Source organism: Camelus dromedarius, chromosome 4 (genome assembly GCF_036321535.1).
Source record: "Camelus dromedarius isolate mCamDro1 chromosome 4, mCamDro1.pat, whole genome shotgun sequence".
Taxonomy (NCBI): Eukaryota; Metazoa; Chordata; class Mammalia; order Artiodactyla; family Camelidae; genus Camelus; species Camelus dromedarius.
This window is the reverse complement of record NC_087439.1, coordinates 98,172,669-98,191,042: the sequence shown is the minus strand read 5'-3', so window position 1 is coordinate 98,191,042 and position 18,374 is coordinate 98,172,669. Positions and strand designations below refer to the sequence as shown.

Below are 18,374 nucleotides of genomic sequence, written 5' to 3'. Positions count from 1 at the left end.
AGTGTTTCCAGGAGGGGTGGAGCCTGCACAGGTCCTGGGCTCAGTCCCAGTCCTCCCTCATTAATAAAAGTAAACGAACAAATCTCATTCCCCTCCCCGACCCCACTTCCAAACAAGAAAGGAAAAAAATCCGTATGTCGAGGAGACGATGGCTCCCTTGAGTTGCAGGGCCTGGGCGGGCAGGGCCGTTACCAGAGTGCCAGCCTCTGCTCCACCTCGTGCAGGAAGCCCTTGTGGAAGTCGTAGATGGGGTCCACACTGGAGAACAGCAGGTGCATGAGCTCAGCCGGCATGGCGTCCTCCTGGACCAGCGTGCTCCGGAACCACTGCGGCGGAAGAGCCGGCTGTGGGCGTGGCCCCCGGATCCCCGGCACCCCCGAGGCCCAGGCTCACTGCCTGGTTTCCACCATACAGGGGAACATTCTAGGCAAAAAGCTTCAAGTGGATCGATTCCCAGCTTCCTAAATGGCTGGACCTAATATCCTGACCTTAGACGGGTTTTAAGGCAAATATAGTTAACAGAACATATACATGCAGGTCTCAAGACCACCGAGGAGGGATCCCCGGTCTCTGGTCCGGATTTAAGGAGCATTAAGACAATCAAAGTAACAAAGGAGGCAGGTCGCATACCACAGTAATAACTTCTAGATCCTTCAGGTATGTTTGCTCCGTGGTGAGGATCTCCTTCGCTATGAAATAGGCCTCGTCCTCGGGTGGGCACTGCAGGAAGCAGACAGCATGAGCCTCGTGGCCGACTCTGCGCCACTCGGTCTGTTCTGCTCAGGTCAACGCTGTGTGTGGTCTTCGGTGACTCCTAAGATTTACTTCTGGGTAAAAGTCTAAGCCCAGTTGTACCTCCTGCAAATGTTTCTCTCATTTTCTCTTACCCTTTTCTAAAAAAGAATTTCAAACATCAACATTTACTGAAGCTTAGTACTGGCTTTGTGATGAAATTACCGTTCAGATCTCACTCCTGGGCTGTAGTGGGTTAGCACACAGCTGCCCGAGTGGCTGTGCCGGCAGGCCTCTGAGACACTGCAGGTTCTGTTCCTGAGCACCCCGATAAAGCCAACACTGCAATAAAGCCAATCACATGAAGCATTTGGCTTTCCAGTACATATAAAAGTTGTGTTTACACTATACTGTGGTCTGTTAACGCGTGCAATGGCGTTATGCCCCCACACAAGGTACATACCTTAATTAAAAAATGCTTTATTGCTAAAAATACTAACGATCATCTGAGCCTTAAGTCGCGGTAGTAACATCAAAGATCACTGGCCACAGATACCACAACAAATCAAGATATAATAATGAGAGAGTCTGAAATAGTGTGAGAATTATCAACATGTGACACAGAGACACAAAGTGAGCAAATGCTGTTGGAAAAATGGCGCCAATAGACTTGACACAGGATCACAACAAGCCTTCAATCTGTTTAAAAAAAAAAGGCAGTATGTACGAAGCACAGTAAAACAAGACCTGCGCCTATATGCATGTGTGTGATTATAAACCATTAAGCCTAACTCACAAAAAGGTGATTAAAATCGCCAAACAGCCTATGTTTTAATGGTGCCTGATGTTGGAACATGCGGCCAGCAGACCATGATGCAGAGCCAGACGTGGCCAGGCCCTAGAAGCCCCTAAGTCTCGGCCGGGCACTGCCTGAGTGCAGGGCCAGCAGGCAAGCCAGCAGTGATGGGGTCTCTGGAGCAGGAAGGGGGCGCCACGACCCCGGCACAGCACAGGCCTCAGCCACCTGGCCCCCTCCAGCCGCTCCACGGCCCCTCCTCCACCTCTCCCACCTGGCAGACGCCCCTACGCCTGCTCCTGCTCCTCCACACATCCTACACATCGAGGACTGACTTAGGGCTGACCTTCCCTGCGTCCTGGGACATGCCCAGGAACAGAGGTCCCTGCCCTTGCGCTGAGGCCTCCTAGGAGGAAACAGGGAGGAAGCAACCCCAGCTACTGGGGAAGTCACGGGTCTGGGCGGCAAGTCACAGGACAAAGGGAGCAGGTGGGAGTGGAGGTGGAGGTAGGGAGGCCGGCCGGCTGCCTCCTCGAGCGGGTGGGGCACCCTGGGAGGTGGGGCCAGCTCAGAGGTCAAGGATGAGGGGAGGGTGGGTGGCGGGTGAGAGAGGTGGTCCCTGGGGGAAGGCAAAGTCTCCGGGGGGTCTATCTGAGCACATCATGGTGTGCTGGCCCCAGGATGAGTCTGGGGAGCCCAGCTGGTCAGGAGGCACAAGGGAGTGGTGTGAGGGGCGCCCCACACATTCTGAGGCCGGTTCCGAGGATGCCAAGGGAAAGAGTGCTGGGGAAGGCCGCAGGGGATGGGTTTGGGGAGGAAGGTTGGTGTCAGGTCTGAGCCAGCAGCGAGAAGCCAGCTGGGAAAGGAGGTGGGCTGGAGGCGGAGCCTGAGGGCCGGCTTCTCCCCTGGGCCCGTCTACCCGAGGTTGTGGCAGCAAAGCTGCTCCTCCCATGTGTCCTAGAGGCCACTGCTCTGGCGGCCGCCCTCTGGGCCATGGGGAAACCAGGAGGCTCCACTTGGCCTTCACAGCTGCCTGCTGTCTTCCCTTCCTTCCCTCAAACGTCTGATGGCTGCTTCTCACAGCAGCTTTTCCCAAACCCCTGCTGGCAGCCAGCCCTGCAGCATCTCCTGGGAGTCCCACCTCATCCCTTGCAGCTCTGCCCTCACACTGCCCTGGAGCTGCGAGTCACCTTTCCAAACTTCAGGCTCTTCGATTTCTTTTTGGGCTTTGTACTATTAAAAAATGACTTTTTCAAATCCAAACTCAGTAAAATCTCTTTAAGATGCCATATCCCGCCCAGAGCTTGCATGCCCAGTGAGCTCTCTGGGGACAGAACTGCCCCTGAGAGGCCCACGTTCACGGTCTGGGAGGTCCTGGCCCTCCCTGCCCTGGTACCCCCTCAGCCAGGCATCCCAGTTTTGGTCTGGAGTCCGGTACGGACTGGGGACACGTACGCAACAGTCAGGAGCAGCTTGTGGATGGTGGCCTGTGTGGCCTGGGGCTGACCTCTGGTTTCCAGGGCAAAGAACACCTAGGGAAACTCAGTGGAGAGAAAGCAGAACGGCAGCTGCTCTGCTGGCCGCGCTCCAGACAGACCTGCCCAGGCCGCCAGTCAGGGCAGAGGCAGGGGACTGTGCTCTGTGCGGTGCGCTGCTGCCGCCCCCACAGCGCAGTGCCCACAGCAGGTGGAGGGGCGCCTGCTACCTGCACACCTTTCCAACACAGTGGGTCCTCACCAATTTCTTATTAAACAGCGGAAACAGCATGTTTGGTGGGAAACAAGCGGGCACACGGCAGGGCAGCCAGGGGCAAAGGCGGGAGCCCAGGGCTTGGCCAGCGGGTTTCCAGCCCGTGTGCGACTGTGGTGCTTAGGAACACAGACGTGGCCCCAGGCCCTGCCAGGAGACTCGTCAGTGAACGTGGCAGCTCCCCGGGGTGAACCTGGGGGCCGGCGGGAGAAGGGGAGCCCACGGAGGCGGCCATGAGGCCACAGTGTCACTGCTTCCGAAGCTGCCTCCACCCTCCACTGTGAACACACACGCCCAAGCCCCTCCTGCTGCCCAGCACCCCCACCCGGACACTCTTCCAGGACCCACTGCAGCTTCCAGCCCCAATACCTCCCTTGGCCCCAGACAAGGGGGGCCCTCAGGAAAGCCCTCCTTGGCACCCAGACCTCCTCCCAGCCCAGAAAAGCAGGGAGTGGGGAGGCTGTGGGCCCCACGCCCCCAGGACCAGCCTTCCACCGTCAAAGGCACAAGCCCAGTCTTGGCCGGAGGTGCTGGTGGGTCTCAGGGTGAGATACTGGGGGGCCAGCCCCCACCCGCTCCACCACCCCCAGCCCAGGAGGTTTGCAAACACAGGCCCCGCAGCAAGCCCCCGCCCACCTCGTGTCTCGGCTCCTCCTGGTCGTCCATCCCAGCTCCGCCAGCGTCGCTGAGGACGGGGCTCAAGCCCTGCTCAGCTGGGCCCAGAGGCACCTGGGATGCGGGGCTCAGGCTCGGTGGGCTCTTCTGGGCGGAAGGAGAAGGCAGAGGACTCTCCACAGAAAGGCCTGGAAGTGAACGGGGCGATGGGGAGAGATGAGAAAGGGCGGATGTGGGCAGACAAGAGGCCCCGGGGTAAACGGGCAGGCAGAGCCTGGACCACACGCAGGCCGCGGTGTGACAAGAGAGCAGAGAGGGCGGCCGGTGACCGGGTCCCCAGGGGGCCTCGGGGCGCGTGGCTGTGCCGGGACGCAGGGGCTGGGGCCACACACGGGTGAGTCAGGACCAGGCCGGCTGATCCAGGGGAGACGCCGTCTGCCACGCGTCCAAGGCTGGACCACGCAGAGCCACTCACATACTGGTCTCCACTCCCCTGAGCTGTCCATGAGCAAGGATTCTATTTTGGTTCTATGGAATTATACCACAAAAGTAATCTGATACTTAAATGTTTCCCCTTCTTAAAGCAATGTTTGCTTTTGACTAGATAGAAACCAAAATTTTGGTCTCGTTCTGAGGAGGCTATGAGGTATAGTCTATCAAACATTCTGTAATAAATAAAATTCTCCAAGGTTCTAATTACTTCTAATGTTTTTCTATGGTGAATTAGGAACTATTAAATGCCAAACTTGAAAGATACCTTAATGCAGAGTTATAGGCGGGAAATCTAAGTGCAGTTTAAAATGATTTAAGACAGAAATTTACCTCAGATTTATAAACGTGTAGTGTTTTAACACCCAATCCACCATTATCTCTAAGTATAACTACTAGGTTGGTTTACAAAGCGCTGGAACAGCAGTAACTGAACTCAGACCCCTGGGGCCTCCTCGCTCCACTCACGAGAGGCTTCAGAGTGAGACCCTGTCACACCACATGCGCCGGGGACCCAACACAGGCGCCTACAGTGACCAGTTTATTTATTCAGCCTGAAGCGCGAAGCGTGCAGGGAGGCGGCTACAGAGCGCCCGCTGGCCGGCTTGGCACAAAACCCCACAGCAGCCCTCCAACGTGGCCTGGGGGCGGGAGGAGCCCTTATTTTCACATTGACAAGTTCAGAGTTCTGGGAAGACTGAGCCTGCGGGCGGGGTCGCACCCAGGGCTTCCAGGATGAGCCAGACGGCCGAGCTTTCCTCGGGGTCCTCACAAGGACACAGGCCTAAGACACAGGGAGCTGTTCCCTGACGCCAGGAAACCTGGATGACATTCAGACATGAGACTATTAGAACCAGTTTATGAAAATCTGATCACACATTTAAAATATACTAAGCAACCTTAAAATCATGCAAAATTCCTACGTCCCCTCCCCCTACAGCAGGCCTGCGTGGACTCAGTCACATCCGAAGGAACCAAATCTGACCCAAAGGCTCCGGGCTGTGCTGGGAGTGTGGCCCCTTCCTCCGTGGAGACGAGGCACGTTTCCAAAGATGAACTATTCAGGATTCACGCCCCAAACCCCTTTCAGTCCCTAAACAGCCCAGCACTGCAGTGAGATGCCATTACACATTCAGAGCTGAGAACAGGTCCAGAAGCTACTAACAGTCTATTTATTCTTCACAATCGTGTTGTTGGAGGTGTGAGAGCCAAGCTGTTGACACTCACCGGTTACCAGGGACGTCCGCAGTCTGACTCCACGCCTCCCAGCAGCCCACATAGCTCCTCCCTCCACGATGGGCCGTCCTACAGGAAGCTACCAGTGGACACTTTACCAAAAAGGTGATGCAAAACTTGATTTATTCAAATAGCAGAAGCTGAAACTCGAGGTGGTGGTTGCCTCATGTGATGGGGGTGCAGACAGGCCAGGCTGTGGGGGCAAATCAGAGGATCGAAGCCCCTTGGTAAAGAAGTGGTTGGTGCTGGAAGGAAACCCCCTTTGGGACTGGCAGCTCATCTGGGATAAACTACTTTGTTTCGAGGGAGGTTGGGGCCATCATTTGACGTTATCCTGCAGAGACAGCTGCTATTTGTACCTGAAGGTTCCAAACCTGCAGGTTCACCTAACCGAGGACCGAATATACTTGGGAGAAAAATTCCAGAAAGTTCCAGAAAGCAGCCCTTGAATTTGCCAGTAAGTTACACAGCATTGACACTGTACTACGATCACAAGTCATGGAGAGATGGTTTAACACACACAGCAGGGCGTGTGGAGGTTACGTGCAAATGCTGCACTGCTCCACGGAAGAGACTTTCACATGAGGGTCCTGCTGTCTGCGGGGTCCTGGAGCCAACCCCCTGCGAATACCGAGGGCAACTGTACTTCACGGTTTCACAAAAATCGTCAACTCTCAATTTAGTGATGAGATTAAAAAGCACCACAAACTGACATTAAACATTTGCTTTTATTAAATCTGTCAGCTAGAGCCAAGCATGAGAAATCATACCTATATCAGACTTTGTAAACACAGAAGCTCCATCTGTGGGGAGACGGTTTTCGAGCAGGCGGCAGTTAACGTGGACCCCCCTGAACTCAAGGCTGTGGGAGAGCGCAGGCCACTACCCTTGTGCTGCGGGACCCGTGGCCGGAACGTGCGGGGCCGGGGCCCCACTGGCGAGCTTCCAGGAGTGCCAGGCAGAGCGAAGCTCAAGGGGCCCAGGCCCCGCGCGCTGGGACGGGCACCGACTGCAGAGGCCCTGGTGCGCAGCCAGCCGGCTCAGTGCTCAGCAGCACACTGCAGGCACCGCAGAACGCATCTGGCCCTGACTGACTCGGCAAATAATCTTCCACGTCTGTAAAAGCAGGCCCCTGCGTGCAAGGTCGTCCTCCACTGGAGGCTGTCTACAGCCAGAAAGAGCTGGCACCATTCTGAGTCACAGGAGCCTCGCTGTGGGCCCACGACGCATAGGAGGCGGTCTATCGCTCACCATGGCTGCGAGCCCACCACCCCCTGCAGACAAGAAACGCCTGCAGTTTCCAGAAGTAAGCTCTCTGGAGCGGACTGCACAAGGGCAGTTACGCTGCACTGAGCGCCACCCGCTGGAGCGGCTCAGACGGCCCGTCCCCAGAGCAGCAGCTACAAGGGCTGATCGTCGTCCAAAAAGCACCTCAGCTTAAACCTTCTCTCCCCCACAGCCAGCAGCGGCCACGCGGCAGACGGCTTCTGCTGCTGCTTCGAGATGCGCAGCTCTGTGCTTGCGTCCCATGCTGTTGTCCAGCCGGCTGATGAAGGAAAAGCCACATTTGGAGGGACCTCAGCTACTTCTATTTCATGCTTTTAAATTCTCTTCTTCAAAACTCTGTAATAAGCAATCCTGAGAATTCCTGCCTAACAGTGGAGCGGGAGTCAGCTCCAGGTTGGAGAGTCCCGGGTCAGGTCTGAAGGCTGACACGACAGAGGGCCTAGAAACCCCTACGGCTCGAGCAATGGTCATTAATCCCGTGAGGAAGGGCAGAGGTGACCTGTCCCAGGAGTCCAGGTAAACGTGACCCTGACGAGCCCATGGAAAACCACTCCTGGCTCCACTTTTGAACACAGATGTCACAAGTCATTTTTGTATGAAATCTGCTCAAATATGCCAGTGGCGGTAGAAAAGTGGCCAATCCCGAGCGCCAGCTCATCCCTTTCTCCTGTGTGTCCACCCCTCACCCGGGGGCCACGGGCTAGCCTGGGAGTGGCCCGGTCACCTGAAATCCAGAGGGTGACGTCTATCCCCGCGGCCCTCCCAAGAAGCGTTTCCCGAAGTTCTTCCTTTTTCTACAGCTCAGTCACTTTGGGCCGTCTGCTGGGGTTACATCCACCAGGTGTGGGGTCTCCTGTGCGCAACACCCAGGGGTGGTCCAGGGTGCCCCACGCCTTGTTCTAGTAAGTGACACGTGCTGTCCTAAGTTTGAGAAGCTGTGACTTACGGATCTTCTGAACTATTGGAGTGATGGAGGCAAGGTCCCCAAAACAACATTCAGGTAAACTAGAAAGCTCACAGGTCCCGTTCTCAGGAGAGAGATGTGACCTGAGTGAACACACCAAGAAAACAAAGGCCACATGGCTGTTACCCTCCCAACCGGTCAGCTGTAGACTAATGGAGAAATGCTTTCCAGCTGTATCTTGAAATCTGGATTTATCACCGAGGTGTCACCTCTTTGTCCCCAAGTGGGGGTGCTGGGCAGCGGTGGCATCAGTCAGGGACCAGTGCCCATGTGACACTCCTGTGATCTGCTGTCCTCTCCTCTAAGTGGGGATGTGACCGCAGACTCCTGGGGGGGTTTGGTGCCAACAGGTGCCTCCCACCCCCACCATACTGGGTGCCAGGAGCCTTGAGACCCCGGGGAGGGGGCCAGCCCCTGGCCCGCAGGTGCCCCCCGCCCCGAGCGTCCTGTCCTCACAAGGCTTGCTGCAGCCGCTGCCCAGTATGTGGGGTGGTACCCACAGGCACCCCAAGACCCGTGTGGGGCCGGAGAGGTGCATGCAGCTCCATGGAGGCAGGGGAGGCTTGCATGGTGGGGAGGGGAGCCCAGTGAGGTGTCGGGGAAGGAGACCTGCTCAGGAGCTCAGCAGCAGCCAGGCTTCAGGTCAGGAAGGTCACGGGGGGGCTCACTGGCTGGGGGAGGGGGGTTAATAACGGTTTCATTTTGGACTTAACCCCCAGTGTGTGTTCTTTGCAGAGGACGAGCCAAGGACCACGTGATTCACCCCCAAAGCTGCCAACAGTGCAGCCTGTGGCTGGCACCTCAGAGGCGAGCTCTGCCCGGGCCTGCACGCGGAGCCCGCAGGCTGCCGAGAAAAGCCAGGTGCCTCCCCGATGGCCCTCGGGGACGCCAGCGCCCACACCCAACACCATCTGCAGGCACCTCGGGGCCCACGGGCTGCTCAGAAGAAAGAGATGTCGGGAAAGATGTGAAGAGACACGTGGCTGTTCCAGGGATGCGTTTAATGTAAGATTACCTCCGAGACGTGGAAGTCAGACCCTAAGCAAGTGGATGGAAAGGAAGCTAAAAAGTCCATTACAAATCCATAGCAAACATTTCCTTATTTTATTGAATGAACAATGAAGAACTTCTGAATTAATACACATCTGCAAGTTTATAAATGGCAATTTTAGTGGGAAACACTTCCAAGCACCAGAAACGAAGCAACATCACGTCTCTTTACAGAATGAGCCGTTCCGACGCCCAGGGAACCGGCGCTGCCTCGCTCCTCACTTCCCAGGGCACGATGGCGCTTCCCTGCGAAAGACGCACCCAGGGCCGCTGTGTGGAGAAGGGCCGACGGCAGCCCCGCGCCCCGGCTGGCTCTGACACGCTCTGCAACCTCGGGACAGGGGCCAAAGCAAAGCCCCACAGGGACTCTGTGGCCTTGAGAACAGACACTAAATTCTCCAGACTTCAAGAGCCTGAGAATCTCGACATTTTCTTACAGCGGCTCTGTTTCACAAACCGGGAGGACACAACTGTACCCCGAAGACACAGGCACTGGGGTCACACGTCAGCACACAGGTGCGCGGTCCACGCACTGTTCGTGTGTCACACAGGCCGGGGACCACGCGGCACAGGGCACCCACGCGGAGCAGCAGAGTGACACCAGCGCTCGCTCCCACTCTCGCGGCTCCGCTGCCTGGCCCCCGCTGCGCCTGCTGCTGAAAGGGGCCCTGATCCGACCCCACGCTTAGAGAATTCCTGCGAAATACGAAAAGCCGTGGGCCAGGACGCGCCGCCACCACCACCGTGGAGCTGCAGCGCTGTCAGACCTACACACCAGCGCCCTGGCTGATGAACACTCGGAGTCCGGAAACTTGAATACAAAACAGAGCGGCAACGAGTGAAAACAGACATTCTACCACGGCAGAGTGCGTTAACTGCCAGAGGCGGACTTAGCAGGGACAAGAGGCACAGCCCCGGGGCTGTGCGGCCTGGGGACTGCTGGGGTGGGGATGGCCCTCCCGCGAGGAGAGCGACAAAGTGTCAGCGCTTCCCAGGGGCTTCACCTACGCTCGCAGTAGACCGGCTCCCGGTGCGAGAGGTGCTGGTTACAAATCCACAGATTCGACTCAAATCTGAACACCTGTCCTGTCGTCCGGGTCTATGACATCACCCTTCCCAGGTGGGGTTACCACACAACAGGTTTTCGAAGAAAAGGTCATCGTGATCAGAGGTCTTCAGCTGGAGCTGCTCTGGACTTCTGCACATTTTCTACAACCACCTCTCGCTGAGGTGAAGCACCCCAGGACGCTGCTCACGCCACCAGCAGGAGCCACAACGGCGGCAGGAAACATCCTTCGGCCTCCGAAGAGCCCCTAGGTGGGGCTTCCCCCACTTTCTTGAGTCCAAAGAAGCCCCAAGTGTTGTTTTTTTTTCGCCTGTGCACTTTCACAACTGGCTTTTAAATACATGATTTCATTATAAAAGAAAAGCTGTAAACTTGAAAATATTATGAACATTCTGGAAAAGGAAAGTTGTCCAAAATTCCTCCAAATCTTACCAAAAAGCTACCCCTGAATCTGAAAACGACACCTTCACCAGCAGCGTCACAGGCCACGGGGACGCGGCTGCTGCAAGTCGGGGGTGAGGGCCAGCGGTCAGCGCAGCTCGGGGACAGCGGTGCAGAGGCCCGAGGGGCGAGCCGGCCAGGCTGTGGGACTCGAGGCAGGACTGGCCTGGCTTCTCTGTGAGTCACTGGCACAGAAGGGGGTCTTCAAAAGGAAAGGGGACCCAGGAGCCATCACAGTCACAGGCAGCAAGCAGACCGTGTTTGGATCCTGATCTGAACACCAAACGTTATTAGGCACTTTGGACAACTGAGCCAATTTAAGTACGTCCATGATTTTAGATGACACCAAGGGACTGTTCATTTTGTGGGATGGTGTCTGTGTGGGGTTATGTGAGGGGTGTCATTGTGTCTCAGAGACACATGAGAAATTCTGAGGGGGGTCATCAGCACGTCAGGGGCAACGCCCAAGGGGAGAAGGGCTGGGGTCCAGGCACGTCCACACGGCACCGCCCACCGGGGCACGAGGACTCCGTCAGGACAGTCCTCTTCCGCTTCTGCGTGTTCTGAAAACTCCCTCAGCAAAGAGCTAACAGTCATCTCCAGAAAGTGAAGTTTCATTGAAGAAGCAAAGCAAAACCCTCTTATGAGAAGGCCGAGCAGAGATGCCGAGAACAGAGCTTATTCCCAACCTCCAAGAGCAGCACGTGGCCACCCCGCGTCCACGCCCCGGCCGCATAGCCACCTCCAGCCCGGGCGCCAGGCGGGGTCCCGCGGGGGAGAGGAAGGACAGGCACCGTAGAGGACAGAGGCCGCCGTGCTGAGACGCAGGAAGAGCACTTGAAATGGATGGTCTCTGTGTTAGCCTCTCAGCACACAGGGCCAAGGTGTGCTGAGTGACACACAAAAACCCAAACATCCCAAACACACTATGCTCATCAGTGAGTCAAGACCACATACACCACGTTTATCGCAGTTGCAGATGCCGGTCACGGGCGTACGCCCGCCGCCTAGAGCACAGAGGAGGCAGGCGTGCAGCACCAGCGCCGGGGCCACGGCGGCGACGGCGGCGCAGGGCTGAGGCAGCCACAAGAGCGGGACAGTGCTCACCATGTTTAGCCAGGAGCCTCTGCTGGTATCTGACCGGCACTGACGGAAGAAGGCTGACCTGCAGAGAGGCCCCAGCAAGGACGGCACCTTCAGGAGGAAGACGGACCTTAAACGTGCTGCTGTTTGTCGTCAGAGCAGAGAAGAGAAACACAGCCCAGACGCTCAGCTGCGTCTGTCCAGCCTGGCGTGCCCGGCCCTCGAGGGTGCCGGGCCACCCGGCAGGGGCCTCTCCCCTGGAGGGACGTCCGGGCTGCGGCGGGAGCGCCGGGCTGGCATCAGCATGGGTGCAGACCCTGCTGCCCGCGGGGCACGGCCACTGTAGGCTCGCAAGGCCTTTCCCACGCCTCGGGGCAGGCGGCGCCTGTGACTGGGTCTTTTAGAGCCGGCCAGAAACTCTGTACTGCAAACTGCCGGACCCCAAGGAAACAACATTCCTGAAAAAAGGCTCAGGGAGACCCAGGGTGCTGCCTCTTCCCAGGGAACAGCCTCCTATCCGCCCAGAGGAAACGGCTCGCTGGTCCCACCTTACACTACGACTCTCCAGCCGGTCGGTTCTGCTTTTTCTGCAAACAAATGTGTAGTGCACCCCCAAGCAAGCTAGAAAGAAGGAAACAGTTTCCACTGACACTGCATTTTAAACCAATGCTTCTCCCAGCTCAGCTGTTTCCAGGTCTGGCACGGAGGCGACACCTTTGGCACGGAGACACACCAGGGCAGCTCAGGGACCCTGCCCGTGCAGCCGAGGACCACTGCCCACCTCAGGACTTGGGTTTTGTGTGGTCAAATCAAACAAGCCTTCGCCTGGGTTACTCATAGGCAGTGTCAGGTGGGGCACGTGTTCTGTCAAAGAGCAACACAAGTCCGAACTGTGTCACGTTGAAACGCTCGGCACCAGTTGAATCAAAGCAAGTGTCAAAAAAATTAAGCTGCAAAGACTAATTCACCCGCTGCCCAGGAGGACTGGCCGGAAATGCTCATTCATTTCACGTGTGATGCATAGCTTTTGATGCCAATTCAAGCGGAAGTTTTAATTTCTAACACTCAAGACAGAACAATCAATCAGAGAATTAGAAGAAAAAAGAATGTCTAGCCATGAACACAAAAGCACCCGCTATGCCTAAAGCCGACGACCTGGGCCCACCGAGCAGTGGGTGGGTTGTCCCACGAGGGAGCCCGGGGACGGTCAGGAGGGGTTCTCATCTATCCGCTCTCCTGGAGTCAAATTCTTTATGTTATTCTGCAAATCAAAAATGACTCTCTCGCCCCTCGTCTGTGCAAAGGGGTTACTGAAGAAAAGGCTCACGTCTGGGGGGGTCTCGGGCTCGGAGCCCCAGGAGTCTGTGTCGCTGCTGCTCGAGGCCTCGGCCGTCGTGGGCGGGTAGCTGACCTGCTCTAACTGGTCAATGATGTCTGAGAACTGGAAGGCTGAGCTGGCCTCGGAGCGGACCGAGCAGGCCGGGAAGTTGGCCATGGAACTGGCCTCAGACTGGCTGGCGGAGCTTGGCGTGTGCACGGACAGGCCACCGTGCAGTGGCGCGTTGCTGAGCGAGCTGGTCTCGGACGGGCTCAGCAGACGCTGCATCAGGCTGGCCTGGGCCTTCACCTCCAACAGCTCCGACGCGCCTGCCGGGCGCACGTCGCCACCAGGGCTGCCCTCCCGCCCAAACTCGAAGCTGAGCTCCGTGCTCCTGCGGGCTGCCTCAGGGGAGGACCTGTCTGGGCTGGACAGGCCGGACCCCAGGGGGCTGCACAGTGGGGCCTGAGGGGCCAAACTGCCGTAGGGGAAAGAAAAGGCCTCAGAGCCCCCGGCGAAGAAGGAGATGTCTGCTGGGTCATCGTCTATGAACTCCTCGGACACCTGCAGCCGGGTGCTTGTCAATGTGAAAATAGGGGTTCCCCTGCTGCTCTGCCAGCCATGTGGGGAGCCCCCTCCAGACGGGGACGAGCACACAGTCATGCCACCCTCCCCACGGTCACTTCTCCCTGCGGCCTGGCGCTCCCTGCCGGCTCCCCCTGCATCTAGGTCTAGGGCACCGAGGTCCCGCCCTGCGGGACTGCTGGCACTGCAGCTCCTCACAACACGACAAGACCCAACACCTTGACAAGGCTGGAGTGCAGGGGGCCGGGGGGGCTGGGCCTGGCTCGCGTCGGGGCTGCTGCTCCTCTCTGTCGCTGGCCGCTTGGCGTCAGGAGCCGGGGGCGGCGGCAGGGAGCCGCCTCTGTCCTGGCAATGGAGCGGGCCCAGAGGGGCTGGCGGGGAGGCGGGGACTGAACAGGAGGAGGCATTCGTCGCCGACGGGGATGCAGGAGTCCTCATGCCCTCAGGGAAAGAGATGCTCTGGGGATCAAAACGAGGGAAAGAAAAAAGGGAACACAAAACATAACAAATTACCACTAGAAAGTCACAGAGCCAACTGGGCCCAAATCAGTACATCCCCACGACTCTAGAACAGCTTCTGCCAAGAACAGCAACTGACCAGGCTTCTCCTTTGAGAACTAGACGTCCGTAAATGCAGACAGGGTTTCAAAAGGACCCAGGGCCATCTGTTTACGGTCCCTTATAATTCCACTTTTCCTCCGCAGGAGGCACTGAATGCCTACAGCAGAGACGGCCTCCATCACTAACACCTCGTGCCACCTGCAGCTCCAGGATGCTGCGGGCATTCGTCGTCCTCCGGGGGTGAGACGCTGGAGGAGGGGCGAGCTGCCACCCAGCTCCCAAGACCCTGGAGCAAAGCAATGGCTGGGGACAAGGCGCCCCGTCGGAGGTCACTGTGGATGCTAAGAGGCTCCGGCGACCTCGCTCCTCCCACGGAGACGAGGCCGGGCTGACGCCGCCGGCCCCGGAGCCCGGAGGCACCTGGGAAGCCCGGGAGCAGCCCCGAGTGCGAGCGGGAAGAGGCCTGGGAGAAGCCCAGCGGCGCAGCACGCCACTCGCCACCCCAGGCACCCTGCACACGTCCTCACTCAGGGCCCCACACGCGAGGACACAGTCACGCTTCCAGAAGACCCTGAGCCACATGAACACAACCTCACAGGAGGGCGGTCAGACCAAAGCAGAACCGAATCGTCTGAACAGCCTTCTCTGCAAGCAGGTGAACGCGTGCCCAGCGTGCGGCCAAGCAGGAGCAGCCGAGCTTCTCCAGACGCCGTGGCAGCACACAGCCCACAGGGTGAACCTGTCTCCACAAGCTTATTGTGTCACTTTTCCGTAACCATCCGACCACATTTAATATCCCTGTGGCTTTTAAAGGACAGAATCAGAGGACTGAAAGCCTGAATGGGACTTTTAGGCTGTTCACGAATTTGGACTTTGTTAAAGAAACAAAAATAAATACTTTTAATTTCAATTGATTTAGCAAGGAATTCCTAAATAGAAAACATACCTAGAAGAGTTAAAGAATGTTTTTACTTAAAAGATCCAGTTTTAGAAAAGTTTGGGACACACGAGCTTTAATACATGAGTTACAAAGCATAGCTCCCGGTGTCACCGTCACTGCAAAGTGACACCGCGCAGCGACAGGAAATGACAAAGACGAGACCACAGCTGCAGAGAAAGAACACTGCATGAAAAGAGCAACCACGTAAAGACGTGCTTGCCGGTGGTGGTCGTGGGAGCAGGCCGAGCGCGGAGCGGCTGGGGCTCTGAGACGCTCGTGACACGGTGCCGCTGTCCCACCCTCACAGATGCCTTCCGTGCGTGCGCCTGTGCGTCTGTGCTAACAGCTGTGACCACACCAAGCACAGGCAGCTTGTGTTTCTTGCTTTTCACCCTTAACATAATAAATAGCAAAAAGTCCCACCCCGTGAATACAGCTTAATTAAGTAAATCGTCTCCCTAAAACTGTACTCAACGCTGCTTCAGGCTTTCACAGACGTCGTGCTCACTCACTCGTTTCCTGACACCAAAAAGCACTGAGCGTCCACAGAAACAAACGAAAAGCACAGAGAGAAGGTGAGACGTGCTCGGAATCCGATTGCCCGGAGGTGACACCCCACACGGTGAGGCTGAGCCTCTGTACATCCACCTGTCTTCTTAATTCTTTTTCTGTTTTGCTTTGCTTTTTGGGGAGGGGAGGTAATCTGGTTTATTTATTCATTTCGTGGAGAGACTGCAAGGGAACCCAGGACTGCGTGCTCGGTGGGAGTGTGCATCCCCAGCTGTCTGCCTCTGTCACACTGAGGACCGTGCGCATCACAAGGGCTGGTCTGCCACCTGCTGGTCCTTAACACACTCTGAACGCGTCCCGCTCGCGCGCTGTCCTTCTGAAACAAGACTTTCAAACGGACACACCCAAACGGCTGGAGGGTCCCCCAGCACAGAGGGTGGTGTCACCAGGACTGTGACACACAGCACACCTCACTGCACGGCTTTCTCTTCACTAAGCTCCTTTCTGCAAATGGTCCCAGGATTGGAACTGCTGAATAAATGACAAGACTACGTTTATGACTCTTGTTGCAACGTGGCCAGATTATTTTCCAAAAGAGAACAGGTGGTTAACGATGTGTTCGTCTTAACCAGAAGGACTGACCTGCCTTGGCAAGTCCGCAGTCAGCGTGTGGAGCGACACCCGAGTCTTGCTGTGCCTCCTGCGAACAGAAGACAGGTTGTGAGCCCAGAGCCTGATGCCTGTTTTTAAAGCAGCACATGCTGTGCAGTGAGGAAGAGCTCACACAAAAATGCAGCGAGGACTGACAACATGCCGTGAGCCATCTAAGCAGGAACGGCAGGATAACAGGAAACAAGAATCCAAACAAAAAACAGATGTCCCAGGAGAGGTAAGGCAACCCCCACAAAAGGAGAAATTCCACATGCAAAGAAACATGGATTTTCAGATTCAAAGTTAATCAAACTTTGTAAAAACATTACATATAAGTTAAGTGATACAGACTAGAAACCAAAAAGCATTATCTGGATTTACTTGTAATAACTGTAAGAGATATTACAAAACCGATCTTAAAAAATTAAAAAATGGAACTCAGTGTTTATGTATTTGAAATGCCTTTCATTCAAATAAAGCTTAAAATATTTACAACGTTAACTTTATTTTGGGGGGAGGAGGTAATCTGGCTTATTTTTGGAGGAGGGACTGGGGGTTGAACCCAGGACCTTGTGCGTGCTAACACGCTCTGCTCTACGTTCCCCTTACAACGTTCACTTTAAAAGCAGGCACTTTGCATCAGAAAGACTTTACCTTTCATACGGAGTCCTCTTCACCCCGCCGACTCTCACGTAATCCACAAGCTGTTTCTGAGTTCTTCCACTGTGAGTAGAGGCGCAGGTTTTAGAGAAAAGAACACACAGAAATTCACAGCCTTAATTTCTCACAAAAGCAAAGGAGAGGAGAGGCTTGCTCATCTCCTCTCATAAACTTACATATGCACTGAGAAGTCATTCTTTGCACTCAAGCGTAACCAGCTTTCTAGACGGCATTTCCTTAAGCCCGTTCCCCGTTTTACTGGCCAGGCTCCCTGTGGCTCCGCAGTGGCTGCACCGCACAGGACGCTCTGAGACACGCACAGCCCCCTCCCTGACTCGGCTCTACAGACAAGCCAGGCCCCTGCGCCCACCTGTATCTGAAGGAGGACCCTCTGCTGAAGAGGACCGCTCTGGCCTTTGGCTTTGGCTGATCAGAAAGCCTGAAAAAGGTGTGGTGCTCCACACAGATCTTCCAGAAGTTCTTACACTCGTCTCTGCTCCCCAGCAGGAACTCCAGCGTGTCCTGGTAAGGGCCCTGGAAGCAGAGGGTGAGTCGCCCCTTCAGGAAGGGGTTTAGGAAGCACTTCACACGACAGGCTGTTTCCAAGTCTTCAAAATGAGGAAGACTTTCTTCTTTTGCTTTGGGGGGAGGTAATTAGGGTTATTTATTTACTTATTTATTTAACGGAGGGACTGGGGATGGAACCCAGGACTTCGTACATGCTGAGCACACGCTCTACTGCTGAGCTACACCCTCCCCTGGGAAGCCTCTTTTCCTGAAAACTTTATACAAAGACTTCTGGTTCCACTTACATTTAAGAGAAGAAGCAGCGTGTATGTTCATTGTAGAGATACCAGAAAACCGCAGTCATCTACAACCACACAACTGCCACAGTTGCGAAGTTTGCCTTTGTGACTTTCTCCCACCTTCCCGGCCAGTCGACCTGCTCATGCGTTATTACCGAATTGTTGCCCTGAGGGGGCCTGGGGGACGTTTGTGTGTCTAGGGCACAAGGTTTCCAGGCTCACAAACACCACCATGAGGAACCCGCTGCCTTTCCACTCAGCCATTCCTCAGGGAAAACGCCTAGAAATGCTCTACTGAGCTCAGAAACAACGCACGTTTCCGAACCCTGCGAGATGTACTACCAACCTACCTTCCAGAAGGACTGACACTTTGACCCTCTGTTTAGGCTTAAAAAGCTAAGTGCTTCGGGATGTGAAGTGCAGCTCTGCCAGGTGCAGAGACAGACTCGGCTCCGAACCCTGGCCCGCTGAGCGGCGGCTCTCCCCCCACCCCCTCAGAGTGACGGCCAGAGGCGCGCGTGTTCCACCGGCAGAGGGGAAAGCAAGCTTTCACCTGCACTCGCTGGTTCCGGCCTCCCTCACGCTCCCCTTCCTCCACAGAAGCGGCATTTGAACACAAACGACCAAGCCGCCTGCTCACAGCTCCCCCAGTGAACACGCGGGGGGGGGGGGGGGCTGGCTGAGCTGGCTGACACGGCCACCCGGCAGGCTCAGCGTCCCGGCCCGGGCTCGGCTGACCTGCCCTGCGCCCGCGCCTGCTCCGTGGTGGAAATGGGGCAGCCGAGCACCTGTGAGCAGTCCGAGCATTGGGTTTTTCCAGCTATCAGACTGTGCA

General features: G+C 56.3%; 1 protein-coding gene across 5 annotated transcripts in view; it reads right to left on the bottom strand.

Moving 5' to 3' along the window:
- The window catches only part of FARP2 (FERM, ARH/RhoGEF and pleckstrin domain protein 2), an 82,031-nt gene that overhangs the window by 10,257 nt on the left and 53,400 nt on the right, over nt 1-18,374 (bottom strand). For all 5 annotated transcript variants that reach the window (XM_031452625.2, XM_064485378.1, XM_064485379.1 and 2 more), the window contains 7 exons: nt 17,104-17,267; nt 16,728-16,796; nt 16,065-16,122; nt 13,630-13,870; nt 3,914-4,080; nt 631-720; nt 193-326 (listed from right to left, as the gene is read on the bottom strand). In XM_031452625.2, coding sequence (XP_031308485.2) covers nt 193-326; nt 631-720; nt 3,914-4,080; nt 13,630-13,870; nt 16,065-16,122; nt 16,728-16,796; nt 17,104-17,267 — 923 coding nt within the window. The remainder of the gene's footprint in view (nt 1-192; nt 327-630; nt 721-3,913; nt 4,081-13,629; nt 13,871-16,064; nt 16,123-16,727; nt 16,797-17,103; nt 17,268-18,374) is intronic.